Source organism: Pogona vitticeps, chromosome 1 (assembly GCF_051106095.1).
Source record: "Pogona vitticeps strain Pit_001003342236 chromosome 1, PviZW2.1, whole genome shotgun sequence".
Lineage (NCBI taxonomy): Eukaryota > Metazoa > Chordata > Lepidosauria > Squamata > Agamidae > Pogona > Pogona vitticeps.
The window spans coordinates 337,938,167-337,952,012 of NC_135783.1; the positions used below are offsets into that span (position 1 = coordinate 337,938,167).

The following is a 13,846-nucleotide window of genomic DNA, read 5'->3' on the forward strand; positions in this document are numbered from 1 at the left end:
GAAAATATAAAATTTGTACACGAGTTTAGCATGAGATGCCATTGACAGCTATAGTACCAACAATCACTATGACAAATACCGACTTATTTTTAGTTTTGTTTATTTAAAATATTTATATTCTGCTTTTCTCCTGAAAGGAGCCAAGGCAGCTTACAGTATTAAAAACAAATTGTATTGAAAGCTAATAAAAAAATAAAATAAAATAAAGTATTAAAGCAATTAAAAAGAATTAAGCAAATATAATATTAAAAATGGTAGGTAAAACCAGTTCTAAAAACACATTGAAATAACAAAAATGTAACAGTCCCATTTGAAGAACTCCTTCTTTTGTGGGGAGCAGAGGACCAGCTTCTTTCAAGATTTGAATCAGTGAGGGGAGACCACAGTTGAAACAGACAGGGTACTGATTAGGCTGGAACAATAAAATCAAAGGAGGAGGTTGAGAATCAGAGGAGCCCCTTGCCCAAACTGCCTAAACAGGGCAAAGAAGTTATACCTCACCATAGCTTGCTGGATAACTCAGTGGTTTGGCTACAACGCCAAAGATTGGGAGTTCAGTTCCCCACAGTGCCTCCTGTGAGAAGAGCCAGCCTGGGTGGCCTTGGGCAAACTGCACAGTCCCAAAATACCTCCAGAAGAAGGGAACGATAAACCACTTCTGAGTACTCTGTACCTAGAAAATCCTGAAAAGGGTCGCCATAAGTAGAATTGACTTGAGGGTACACAGTTGTTATTTATTATTATATCTCTCCATAATGGAGAAACTGTGACCTGTGTGCCTTGAATTCTTAGGGCTTTAACTACCTGCCCAGACATGTTGTAGCCCCCATATTCTTATCTGTGAAACAAATTATCTGTTGTTTTCATCAGGCCCCAATTTTATTGTCACAGCAATCTTATGTGGTAGATTTTACTAAGAGATAGCATCCAGGCCAGGGTTATCAACTCATACTTTCATGGTTAAGTACAGTATTTGAATCCAGATCCCTCAACTGCTACACCACATTAGCTCCCACGTGGCTGTTTGCCAGTACACATCTTAATTAGTCTTTGTCATACACTGTTTTCTTGTGATATTTTTAGGTTATGTTGAGCTATTGTGTGGATGATGGCTGGTGTTCTCTTGAGGATGACTGTCCCTATGTCAGTGTTCGGGATTTGTGGGGAATCTTAAGGGGGGACGGAAACTTAGGACTACATTCTTTCAGGGAAAACAGCAATATTCTTGTGGCACCTTAAAGACTAACAAATTTTATTTGGTCTAAATATTTGTGGATTTCAGAGAACGGTTATTGTAGTCCATGAAATCCGACATCAGTCAAGAATTTACTACAGTCCACAAACCCAATAAACTGCTGGATAAAAAGCATATGGCGTTATTTAAAATATATTAAATGCACTAATTGACAAAACAAGCTACACAAAACACAACATGATGGAACAATGACCCAGATTATGTGAAATTATTGTTCTTGTTTTTATCGCACTAGGACAGGAGGAGTTCTTAACATTTTCTTTACCACGGATTGCCTTTAAATATTTTTTGTTGCTGTGGACCAAAAAGACTTAATTCAAGATTTAAAACCCCAAAGTGCATCATATATTTATTTGGAGTGTCTCATGAAGGGATGGGACAAATAAGTTATCTGTTAATGCACACACTCATATTATAATATTTGTATTGAAATATTCCATACAAATTCAAAATAACATCAGCAGCAGCACCAACAATTGTCTTTAATTCTTGCTGGAGAAACTGAAATTACAAGCACATAAAATCATTAATATGACACACCTATACAAAATGTCACATGCAAATGAAAGCTAGAAAATGACATGAGTGTAATTTGTATAAAATTGTACCTTATCAAACAAACGCAAGTTGGGTGGGAAAAAAAGGAACATATTATGTCTATATAATTATAATTAATGAGAAGGCTGGTGTTGCATTTCACTAACAAGCTTTGTTATATTGGACTTGATAGCTGAAATTTGTATTCTGAGTTCTGGCTCTGTTTTTCAAACAATTTCTGTACTTTTTAAAACGATAAATGAGAGCAGAGAATAATTTTTCACACAAGTATTTTCTTCCTAAAGGCATCAATACTTTCATAGCCCTCTTCAATAGTTCCACAAAATCCGCTTGTAGGTGAGCCCAGAAATTTTGACAGAATTGTTCCTTGAACTGCAATTTCAGAGCACCATCTATGGGTATCTTATTAGCAGAAACTTCTGAATTGTCTGTGCAGTAGCAAGAAATGTCACATGCTGTCTCTCAGCCACTCAGCATCATTCACTTGCATGTTCTCACATTGGTTTTCATAACCAATTTTTACTTTGTTTGTTTTCAATGGAGGCAGTGAGTCAGAAAAGCCATGTTTTACACAATCAAGAAAGTAAAATTAAGATTCTGTGTTTCCTTTCTTCCAAGCCTTCTCAGACCTCCTGTGAGGATATTGTGGCCCTGCCCGCTGAAATTTCCTCAGGGTGACCTGTCAGAGGCCATTTGCCAAATACAGTGGTGCCTTGCAAGACGATTTTAATTCGTTCCGTGAAAATCATCGTCTTGTGAAAAAATAGTCTTGCGAGGTTCCCTATGCATCGGTCTCAAAAAAACAAAAACAAAACATGTCTTGCAAAGCATCGGTCTAAAAAAAAAATCTTGTGATGCAACTGTCTCTAAAAAACCACGTCTTGCGAAGCACGGTCATAGAAAAAAAGTCTTGTGAGGCACCATAGAAATTGCAAAAACCATTCGTCTTGCAGGTTTTTCATCCCGCGAGGCAATAGTCTAGCGAGGCACCACTGTATAGTGGGGACACCTCTTTTCTTTTGTCTGTCTTTCAGCTCTGCCCCCCCATCCCCTGCAGGCTGCTGGGAAAGAGAGAGAGAGCTCTTTCTAGCTGGCCATCTGAACTGATCCTTTTCAGAGGGCTTTAAAATCAGACTGGAGACCACGTGTTGCCTGCTTGAAATGATCTACATGCTGATAAGGCGATCAAGTTACTGACACTATTTTATTTTATTTTGGGTGTTTATGAACTACAGTTCATAATATTTATCTCTGTATGGTTTCCAAAATCATTCAGAACAATAGTAAATCTCACAATAAACTTCTAAAGGGAATAAATAACATGGCTGACACAATACACAGATAAACGGAAATCAAAACAGGAGAAAAATCTTCAAATTCAGAGTGTTAAGGTGTGCTTTCCTTCTAGTACTATTGTTATATGTGGTGATTGTTTGCATACAGTTAGTTAATTAAACCTGGGTGGACAACCTTAGGATTGGAACAGAGTGTTTGTAGTTTTGGGTAACTGTTGAATTCTGTTTTATTAGCATAACAGGTTGTGCCTGTGCTTATGAGAGAGAGAGCTGACAGGTATTCCTCATAGAAAGGTGTATAATTCACAGAGATAGGATTACACACTTCTGTCTTGAAATAGGTGCCATGGTAATTTGATATCCTCTTTGCTTTTATTCTTTTCAGGCATGGTGCTTCCTAGATGAAGGGTCCCTAGCACTTCAGCTCAGGGATGGGGAACCTTTGTCCATGCACATGCTATTGATTTCAAGTGCCAGGATCCCCAGTCAACCGAGGCAGAGGGAAGGGATGATGTGAGTTGTCCCCAAAGTCTGGAGGGCCAATAGTTCCCCAACTTAGCTTTATAGATTTAAAATGGAAAGACAAAAATATCCAAACATCCAGTATTTTGTAAGCAACTCGTCATTGCTTCATCCGTCTTCGTCCCTACATATTATGCAAACATTTTTCTAAAGTCCCTGCTCCTGGGGGAGAGAACTAGCAATGAAGCCGTGCTCTTTTGGTGTATGATTTCTTTCCACCAAAGAGCTGGAGAGCCTGATGAAATCAGCTGTTGTGGTTTGCTCTTAGAGCTATCAGTCACAAAACGACACTTCATCCCATCCTATCAATCTCTCTGCCTTCCGGGGGGGGGGGTTCTCATTTCCAGAGCTTCTAGAGAAATAGAAACAGTTTTTATAAACTATCCCCCCAAATCGGCACAGAAAGACTCTTAATATCGATTTGGCCCATCTTCAAAGGAACCCTGTTTTGACTGAGATATTTCCCTGGTTTTTCAGAATCAGATCAGTTAGCTTTATGCTTTGACCAGATCTAAAGCACATCCACAGACTATTGTATCTCTCTTGTATGAGTTCAGCTTACTAATTGTTTTTTTCTGGCATAATTCAAGATACTGATGTTCTTCTTCAAAGTCCAAGAATATTTAAGTGCAATGTCTTCTTACATGTTTTCCTATTTAATCTTTAATCTCTGAGGATGAAAGCTTTGGGGCAGTTTGACTTTGCTAGGCTGTTGGCCATAGCCAACCATGCTTTATCAGAGGTGACCTCTAATTTGGTGCAGGGAATTTAGGAGATGAACCTTAAAAGACTACAGTTAAAACCTTCCTTTTTTTAGGTGAGTCCTTTTATGAGTTCTCATTTTTCTACTTTTCATGCCTCCTCTTACGTCTCTTCGGCTGTTTTGTTGCTGGTTTAATGTGGTAGGATAGCCTTGGGATGTACCCTGTGTTTGGAATTAGTTTGAAAAGCAGGCTTTAAATTACACTGAAAAGAACTGGGCAGAGCGAGATCGTCTGTAGCTCCTTATGATTCTCTAAGTTTATATTAAATGTGGTGCCCGAGGAGAGGGGAGGAAGGGTGGTGTTTTTTTTTTCCTATTGTATTAAAGATTCTAAAATTTAACATCCCTTTCTATCTAAAACTAACTTTGGAAAAGGAAAGAAAACATTAGCCTTGCCTTATCCATTTTAGCAAGTAATGTGTCCTTCGGCCCTTATTTGTCTGTTGTAAGATTTCTTTTTAAACTCAAAGAAGTTCTAAATTTTGTTGAGTTTGCCTTTCTTCGTATATTTATGAAACAGAGTGTCACAGAAATAGTCAGGGGCACAGAGTTTAAACAGGACATGTGCATTCACTACAAATTCCTGTTCACTGTCCCTTCTTGTTTCCTTTTGGGGGAAGGCTAGGGTTGGGCAAACTGTGACTTGTGGGCTGTGTGATACCCAGTGTGATGTAGTTGCAAGAGTAACGGACTGGGACTCAGGAGAGCTGACTTCAATTACCCAGCTCTGCCCTGAGGGGTGTGGAACAAGTGAAATGACTCCTTTAATATCTCACTTACCTAGAAAGCCCTGTTAGGGGTCTCTGTAAGTTCCCATAACAAACAGCAGCTCTTTATGTGGGGAATAGGATTGGTGTCTGGCAGTGTTCCAACAGGAGGTAGCAGACTTATTAAGCTGCATAACACCAGAGCATAATTGATCAGCTGCTAAATTACTTGTACAGTATCTGGCTTGAACTTAAAGGTATGTGGCAGTATCTTCTGTTGTTGGTTTTGTTTGTTTCAAATAAAAACACGACAGATTTTCACAGAAGTTAGCAAAAATTGCTGTTGCTGGCAAAGAGCTATGATTTTTGGCAGCGTTCTAAACCCCTACCATTAACTGCTTTAATGATTCCTGTCTACTGACCGGTTTTACTGGAACTGATGGGAATTAGAATCCAAAATAATTGTGGATGGCCACAATTTCTCCAGCATCTCCCTAAAAATATTTGCAATGTATGAGTCTGCCTCCTTCTTTGCCTTTTCAAAAGAATCATGGAAATTATGTATAATTTTGATTATGAATTGGGAAAATACAAGTGATAATTATTAAAGAATGCTGTTACATCTGTTTTGACTAGGATGTGTAAGTGGATTGATTATTCATTTTAATTTAAAAAAATTATTGTCAAAGACTAACTACTGTATGTCATACAGCCTGTATATTTTTAACTTTTTAAAGAGGAGTTATAGAAACTTGATACATTTTGTGTGCATTAAATAGGTATACATGAACACCTTTTTGTGCATGTTGATCTTATATGTTTTGTTACATTTGAGTTTGTAAGAGAGATTCAACAAAATAATTTTAGAAACAGAAAGGAGCATGATTAAATGAAAGGTGTTTCGCTTTTACCTCTCCTCTTGGAAATTCCAATAGATATGTGCATGCTGCATATTGAATACTGAATTAGGTAGGTAGGTGATAACACTGAGAGAGCTGGGCATGTGAAGTTTTGGCATAAAGTTGAGAATTAGGATGTGTCTTCCTTTTTCTGTTGGTAAATGGGAACCTAGCATCATTCATGTCATGTCTTGTGTCTATTTGGGGTGTGAGCTGAGAGTTACAGTATTGTGGAACAATAGGGGCAGGGACACAGTATTAATAAAGGAACAGGCCTCTGAAAATTAAGAGGGATCAAGTGTTGTTCCAACCACTCTGATCTCTTTTGAGTTCTTACTACCAGGAAGCAGGGACAGGCAACCTCCAAAGATCTGAAGGCATATACAGACCCAACTGTCCTGTGGAATGCAGCAGCTGCTCCCTCTCCATCCTCAAAATACTATAAAATATTTTAAAAGACCTTCAGAACACGGCCAAAGAGCCTGAAAAACCCACAACCACCATTTAAAAAGAGGGTTTTTTAAAACTGGAAAAGCCCTCTTGTACTCTCTAGTGGCCAATTGTGTGTTGTTTTTTAAATTGCAAGCATTTGTTTTGGTTAAGGGGAGTCCAGGGTTTTTGGGAGTTGCAAAACACAATAATTCCTTTTATACCCCTTGAGGTGGCACAAGAGAGCTTATAATTTTGTATGGGCATTCTGAGGCTCACTCCTAGTTCAGAAGATTATTGGGTGAGGGAAAGAGCAGCTGGGATTTGGAGAAGCGTGAATCTCATTTTTCACATTGTCTTGACTTTACCCATCTACAAATTGGCACTTGTACTCTTCTTTCTGTTGCCAACATCTGGAGGCAGAAGAAAGGCATTCCTCATGTGTGGCCATCAGTCCCGGTGTTTTCTGTATTCTATTTCTAGTGAGATGCTGGCCAGATAGCTCAGTGGTTTAGGTATCTGGCTGTGGAGCCAGAGGTTGGGAGTCCAGTTCCCCACCGTTCCTCCTGGGAGAAGAGCCAGCCTGGGTGGCCTTGGGTGAGCTACAGAGTCCCTGGATGCCCTGGAAAAAAGGGAACGGTAAAACGTTTCTGAGTACTTTCTACCTGGAAAAGGGTCATCGTAGGTCAGAATTGATTTGAAGGCACATCACCATCACCATCATCGTTATTATATCCTGTAAAAACCAAGATTTTCCTGCAAGCCTTCAGAATTTTCCCTGTGTATGCAGGAACTTACTCATACTTTGCAAGAACACAAAGAAAGTCAACACTGGGGAAACTATGAGTCTATGAAGGAACACTGTTTTAACTGTTCCAGGACACTGGAGAATAAAAGAATAAATAGTTGTTCAGTAAGTAGTTCAGTTAAAAAAGTTTAAACTCTCGATAGAACAGCTGTCTAGTATCAGGAGCATTTAAGTACCACAGAACTCGATTTACAAGGGATTTGGGAAGCTACTAATAGTCTTCTTTGTAGCCATGTTGCTATTGGTTTCTCTTTGCCCAGTTGCAAGTACTTGAGTTGAAAACAAACCAGTTTGCGCCTTCCATAGCTGGTTTTAAAAGACACCAGCAGGTGCTGAAACGAAAAGAGCCCAAGTTCTTTGGGCCACGAGACATCCTGGACAATTGTCATCAGCAGAAAGTGGCCTTAGAACTTAATATGCTGTGTTTCCGGGATCAGTCCCAAGAATATGCTGAAGATTGAATTACAGGATTATTTTGCAAAATGCAGGGATTTTCTTGCAATGCAGTGCATGGAAGGAGACTTCAGACATTAGCAGTGAAAGTTCTGGATGAGTTTGAGGTAGCAGAGGAGTCCACTCACCTGACAAGTAGGGAAACAAGAGATATTCCTTTTAGCCAATTTCTGAAAACTGTCCCATTTTACAGGTCACACTGCAGTTCAGGAGGAAGCTTAGGAGAAGGAGGACGGCATCATTACTAATAGATCTTAATGTTCATAAGCAATATTTTTAAAAAGCGCATGAAGTTGTCCCAAGCTGTTCAGTGAAAAGGGACCAACAAGAGTGCTTTTAGCTAAAGTGTCTATGCTGGTCATGCATGATCTACTCACATTTTATAGGACCTGTCATTGTCAAGGTATAGTTGTTATTCTGTGTTTTTTCCATTCTGCTTCTATTTCTTTTTGGAAATCCAACTTTAGGGCGGGAAAAGGAAAAGAACTATAGTACATCATAATGATTCTTCCTACGACTCCGTCATATTTTTAAGTGCTGTGATTGGTGCTCCCTCTGTGTGTCATACTGGGACTTATTTTGAGGTTGGGTCTTATTTTTGGGGAAACAGGGTAGTTATAAAGCATTGAGGATGTTTAATTAGACAATAAGTAGTCTTCAGGCAATTTGTAGGACTAAGGTTGGTTCTGACCTGAACGTATCTTCAGCACAGCACCTTTCTTCTTTTCTCTTCTTAGGTATCAATGGCTGAAATCCTATTGCTTAGCATAGTAAGTCACAACTAGAGTGGACCCATGAAATCCATGAGGATTTGGTGAATCAACTTGTTCCATAAATTCCATTGATTCAATAGGCCAACTCTAGTTGTGATTTGCTGTTCTAAGAAAGAGGATTTTAGCTCGCATGACAGAAACTCTTTTCTCTGTTCTGGGTTCTTTGAAAGTGACCTGGTTTCTTGCCACAGAACATTATTCCAGTCTTGCCAAACTTTTATCTTACAGCTAACAGAATGTTTAATGTGCAGTGTCTATGAGAGAACTTGGAAAAGTTACATTTGCAGCTGTAGTTCTCAGAATCTCCCATTCAGCATGACTTTGGGATATTGGCTGTAAGGAGTGGCATGGAACCTGAATTTTTTTTTAGTCTTTTTTGTAAAATAACAAGCTACTGTTTATGTGGAGGAAATCTATTTATTAACATAGAGCTATATTGGCATATATCTCAGTGAGATTTTTTGCATCCCATAATTTTAAATATGTTCCTTGGAATAGCAGTCAGCATACCTCCTAGCTCAGTGGTTCCCAACCTTGGGTCCCCAGATGTCCTTGGACTACAACGCCCAGCCAGCACAGCTAGTGGTGAAAGCTTCTGGGTGCTGAAGTCCAAGAATATCTAGGGACCCAAGGTTGCTAGCTGCTGTTAATCCGATGGCCAAAGACTTTTCTAAGTTAATTAACCATAATGCCTTGTTACACACAAACTAGGAAACTGCGGCTCCTAGATTCAGTACAAACATGAAATCAGCTTTAGGGAATAGCTTTAAAATTCATTGTGTTTTGAACCTTGTAAGAATGGTTTCCGAAATCACAAGTAGAAGGAAACTATGGTCCATTAACCTGGGAAGTTTGTAGTTATGGCATGTGGAAAAGGGGCAGTGGGGAAACTGTGGGAAGGTACAAGGCTCCTTTATATCTTGGCTTAGTAACCCTAAGACCTGGCCATGTTTACTTCATGAAACTATGCAAGCATCTACTTGCCCAGTTAAGGCCCAGTTGACTGCATCCTTGCAAATTAACATGCATTAATGTTTTTTGCTTTTACACCTTTGTCTATTATTTTTTCGTTTTTGCTGTTTGATTGTAGTTCTGCTTGTCGTGTTATGCACTAATGGGGCAGTATATAAATTTCAGAAATAAAATAAATAATTAAATAAATAATGTGCTGGTTTTGAAAAATACAGATAAGAGTAGTGATAGAGACCAGACAATCAGAATTGCAGAAGGGGGGATTTATTTATTTATTTATTTATTTATTCATTCATTCATTCATTCATTCATTCATTCATTCATTCATTCATTCATTCATTCATTCATTCATTCATTCATTCTATTTATATCCTGCCTATCTGGTAACATGACCACTCTAGGCGGCTTACAACATCATTACACAATAATATAACTCTTTTTCTCTCCACCACGATTCTGAGGAAGATTCATCCACCAAAGCAGGTATTGGCTTTGGAGACAAATTCCCCATTCACACCACTGTGGGCGTTCCTTCTGTTGCAGGGGGAGATTTGAAGGAGATGCCTTCTTCAGATCAGTAACAGGCAATGAAAAGGTTAAAATCTTCCTCCATGCCTGCTGTGTCCTGATAATTTTCATCCTGCACAGCTGAAGCTATTTGAATTTTTAATACTTGCACATAATGTGCAAAGGTGCAGTTAAGAGTGCATCTAGTTTGGTAAGCTACAGTATGGCCTTTGATATGCAAAACCTGAGCATTGAAAGTTTCAGCAGAGCTTTTAATGATAGGAATTTAGAGAGGTCATTAATTCATAGGTTGCCATACATTACAAGCAACTTGACAGTATATAACAATTACTGGCTTGAAATTTAAATTTTACATTGGTCAGCATAGTTGATAAGATGCGTTTTCGTGAGCCAGCCCATACTTGCCTGCAGGCAATCTGCTAACAACTACTGAGACACAACAGGCAAACCAACATGGGGAAAGGGAGAGAGATCAAGACCTTGTCACAAACCTAGATATCATACCCTCTACACTGGAAGTACCATCTCAGGCCTCAGCAATATTATCTGCAACGTCAAGGGCTCATTTGCTTGCCATTTTCTACACAAAAGAACAGGTAAAGGTAAAGGTTCCCCTTGACATTTAGTCCAGTCGTGTCCGACTCTAGGGGGCGGTGCTCATCCCCATGTCCAAGCCGTAGAGCCAGCGTTTTTCCGAAGACAGTTTCCATGGTCACGTGGCCAGCATGACTAGACATGGAACGCATTACCTTCCCACCAAGGTGGCACCTATTTATCTACTCACATTTTTACATGCTTTTGAATTGCTAAGTTGGCAGGAAAAGAATAAATGGATACAAATCTGACATCAGGAATGGCAACACAGAGAAACCAGTTTCAGAATACAATAGGACCATTATATCCACAGGATCAGTACCCATGGTTTCACTTATCCACTGTCTGAAAATATTAAATTTAAAAAAAAACCTCATTTTCACATTCTTGACAAGCTTTTTTACTCCATGATGATAGTACTGTATTTGAGTGCCACCAGTCAATGATTTTGAGAGATTTTGTACTTCCTTTACTGACCTTTTAGTCAACAACAGAATGATAGAAGCAGCAGAACCAAAGATCCATGGACCGTGAAGACTCACTGTGTAGTGATTGGCCAATGGATGCTACTTCAATTTAATTAGTCCTTCATGTTCCATATAAAACTCTTTCTTACTGCCATTGCATTGATAACTGTAATATGTAAGTATTATTTTAATGTCTTTTAGGTCCAACAGCTCAACGCCAGGTTCAGAATGGACCTTCTCCAGATGATATGGAAATTCAGAGAAGGTAAGGAGCAAAACTCTGCGGTAACATTGCAAATTAATATTTTGCCTTTTTTTACCCTAGTGTTTTCATCAAACCTTCAGGAATCCAATTCTATGCAATTTGCTGTGATTCCTAATTTTTCACAGTTGCTACTTCTTATGTCAGAATTGTCCTCTGTAATTGGTTCAGGTTTGAAGTATTCCTGTGATAACTTATAGAAACTCTGTTAGACATATTTGAGCGTAGATGTGCATTAGCAGTCATAATATATGAACCAGGTGTTCACTTATCAAGGCAGCTTTGGACAGTGATCTATCTCAGATAGGCACCATGACTCCCTCTCTCCTGTTCCCATTTTAAATGTCTTCAGCACAAAGATCCTGATTTGCATTCAAGCTTGATCAGATCCTTGCAGCTGCAGCAGTGGCTGCTTCTCTCTCTTCTTGATGATGATGATGATAAAATATATTTATAGGCCATATTTTACGATGGAAAGCATCACAAATTGGCTTGACACTAAGTAAAAACTACTGATTTCTTCATCAGACCCTAAAACAGCATTTAATTAAATTATCTTAATGAACAGTGTCCTCCAAAACTGATATATTTGCTAACTAATATTAGGGCAGTTGTACATTTACACCTAACTTATCATCATCAACTGCATTAAAATGCACACCAAGATGAGCATGCCTAAATCATTGGTCGTTTGGGAAGCTTCCTCTCTTTTGGGGGATTGACTCTCACCACAAAGAGTGAGGTTCGCATCTTGGGGTCCATCTGGATCCAGCGCTTACCATGGAAACCCAGGCCGTGTCAGTGGTCCGTTCGGCCTGTTTCCATCTCAGGCGGATTACTCAGCTGCATCCCTATCTTGATGTTGGGGCGCTCTCCACTCTAGTCCATGCGCGTGTGGTCTCAAGATTAGACTACTGTAATGCACTCTACGTGGGGCTATCTTTGAGAGTGATGCGGAAGTGTCAAATGGTGCAGAAAGCGGTGGCCAGATGTCTCACCAGGATGAGAAAATATCAGCATATTTCCCCTGCTCTGCCTGCCCGGAACTGGCTGCCTGTTCATTTCTGCATTTATTTCAAAGTGTTAATGATGACATATAAAGCCCTAAATGGTTTAGGACATCGATATCTTGCTGAGCGCCTCCTCCCACCTAGATCTACCCGAATCACTTGTTCTAGCCAGGACAGGCAGCTGAGGGGCCTGTCCTCGAGAGAGGTCCAGAGAGAAAGAGCAAGAAACCAAGCCTTCTTGGCAGTGGCCCCTCGCCTATGGAATAGTCTGCCAACAGACTATTATAAATAGACAGACAGACAGACAGACAGACAGACAGACAGACAGACAGACAGACAGACAGACAGACAGACAGACAGATAGATAGATAGACAGATAGATAGATAGATAGATAGATAGATAGATAGATAGATAGATAGATAGATAGATAGATAGATAGATAGATAGATAGATAGATAGATAGATAGATACAGTTGTGTTCAAAATTATTCAACCCCCACTGAAATTGAATGTTTTGGCCATTTTGACATTGATTTTGATCATTCAGTCATCTTGCTTACATTTACATGAAAGAGGCACTTGTAGGTCAGAGAAATATAACCTTAAGTTTATAATGAAATAACCACAAATGTCTTTTCTGTGCTCACATCATTATTAGTTTTTATTCAACCCCCAAGTGACATTCAATCTTAGTACTTAGTACAACATCCTTTTACAGTTATAACAGCTTTTAAACGTGAAGCATAGCTTGACACAAGTGTCTTGCAGCGATCTACGGGTATCTTTGCCCATTCTTCATGGGCAAAAGCCTCCAGTTCAGTCAAATTCTTAGGCTTGCGCACTGCAACTGCTTTCTTTAAGTCCCACCAGAGGTTCTCAATCGGATTTAAGTCTGGTGACTGCGATGGCCACTCCAAAATGTTCCAGCCTTTCCTCTGCAACCATGCTCTAGTGGACTTGGAGGTATGCTTGGGATCATTGTCCTGTTGAAAGGTCCAACGTCTCCCAAGCCTCAGGTGTGTGACGGACTGCATCACATTTTCATCCAATATCTCCTTGTACTGAAGAGAATTCATGGTACCTTGTACACGCTGAAGCTTCCCTGTACCTGCAGAAGCAAAACAGCCCCAAAGCATTATTGACCCTCCGCCATGCTTCACAGTAGGCAAGGTGTTCTTTTCGTCATATGCCTTGTTCTTCCTCCTCCAAACATAGCGTTGATCCATGGGCCCAAACAGTTCTAATTTTGTTTCATCAGTCCACAGAACACTATCCCACAACTTTTGTGGTTTGCCCACATGACTTTTGGCATACTGCAGTCGACTCTTCTTATTCTTGGGAGACAGCAAGGGGGTGCGCCTGGGGGTTCTGGCATGGAGACCTTCATTACGCAGTATGCGCCTTATTGTCTGAGCTGAAACTTCTATACCCACATCTGACAAATCTTTTTTCAGTTCCTCAGCAGTCACACGGGGACTTTTCACCACTCTACGCTTTAGGTAGCGCACAGCAGTCGAAGTCAGCATCTTCTTTCTTCCACGACCAGGTAG

The 13,846-nt window shown here is 39.7% G+C and overlaps 1 protein-coding gene across 13 annotated transcripts in view; it reads left to right on the forward strand.

Annotated features, from left to right (window-relative positions):
* The window catches only part of EVL (Enah/Vasp-like), a 180,594-nt gene that overhangs the window by 134,868 nt on the left and 31,880 nt on the right, over window positions 1–13,846 (forward strand). For all 13 annotated transcript variants that reach the window (XM_072986656.2, XM_078383775.1, XM_072986654.2 and 10 more), the window contains exon 4: window positions 11,225–11,288. In XM_072986656.2, coding sequence (XP_072842757.2) covers window positions 11,225–11,288 — 64 coding nt within the window. The remainder of the gene's footprint in view (window positions 1–11,224; window positions 11,289–13,846) is intronic.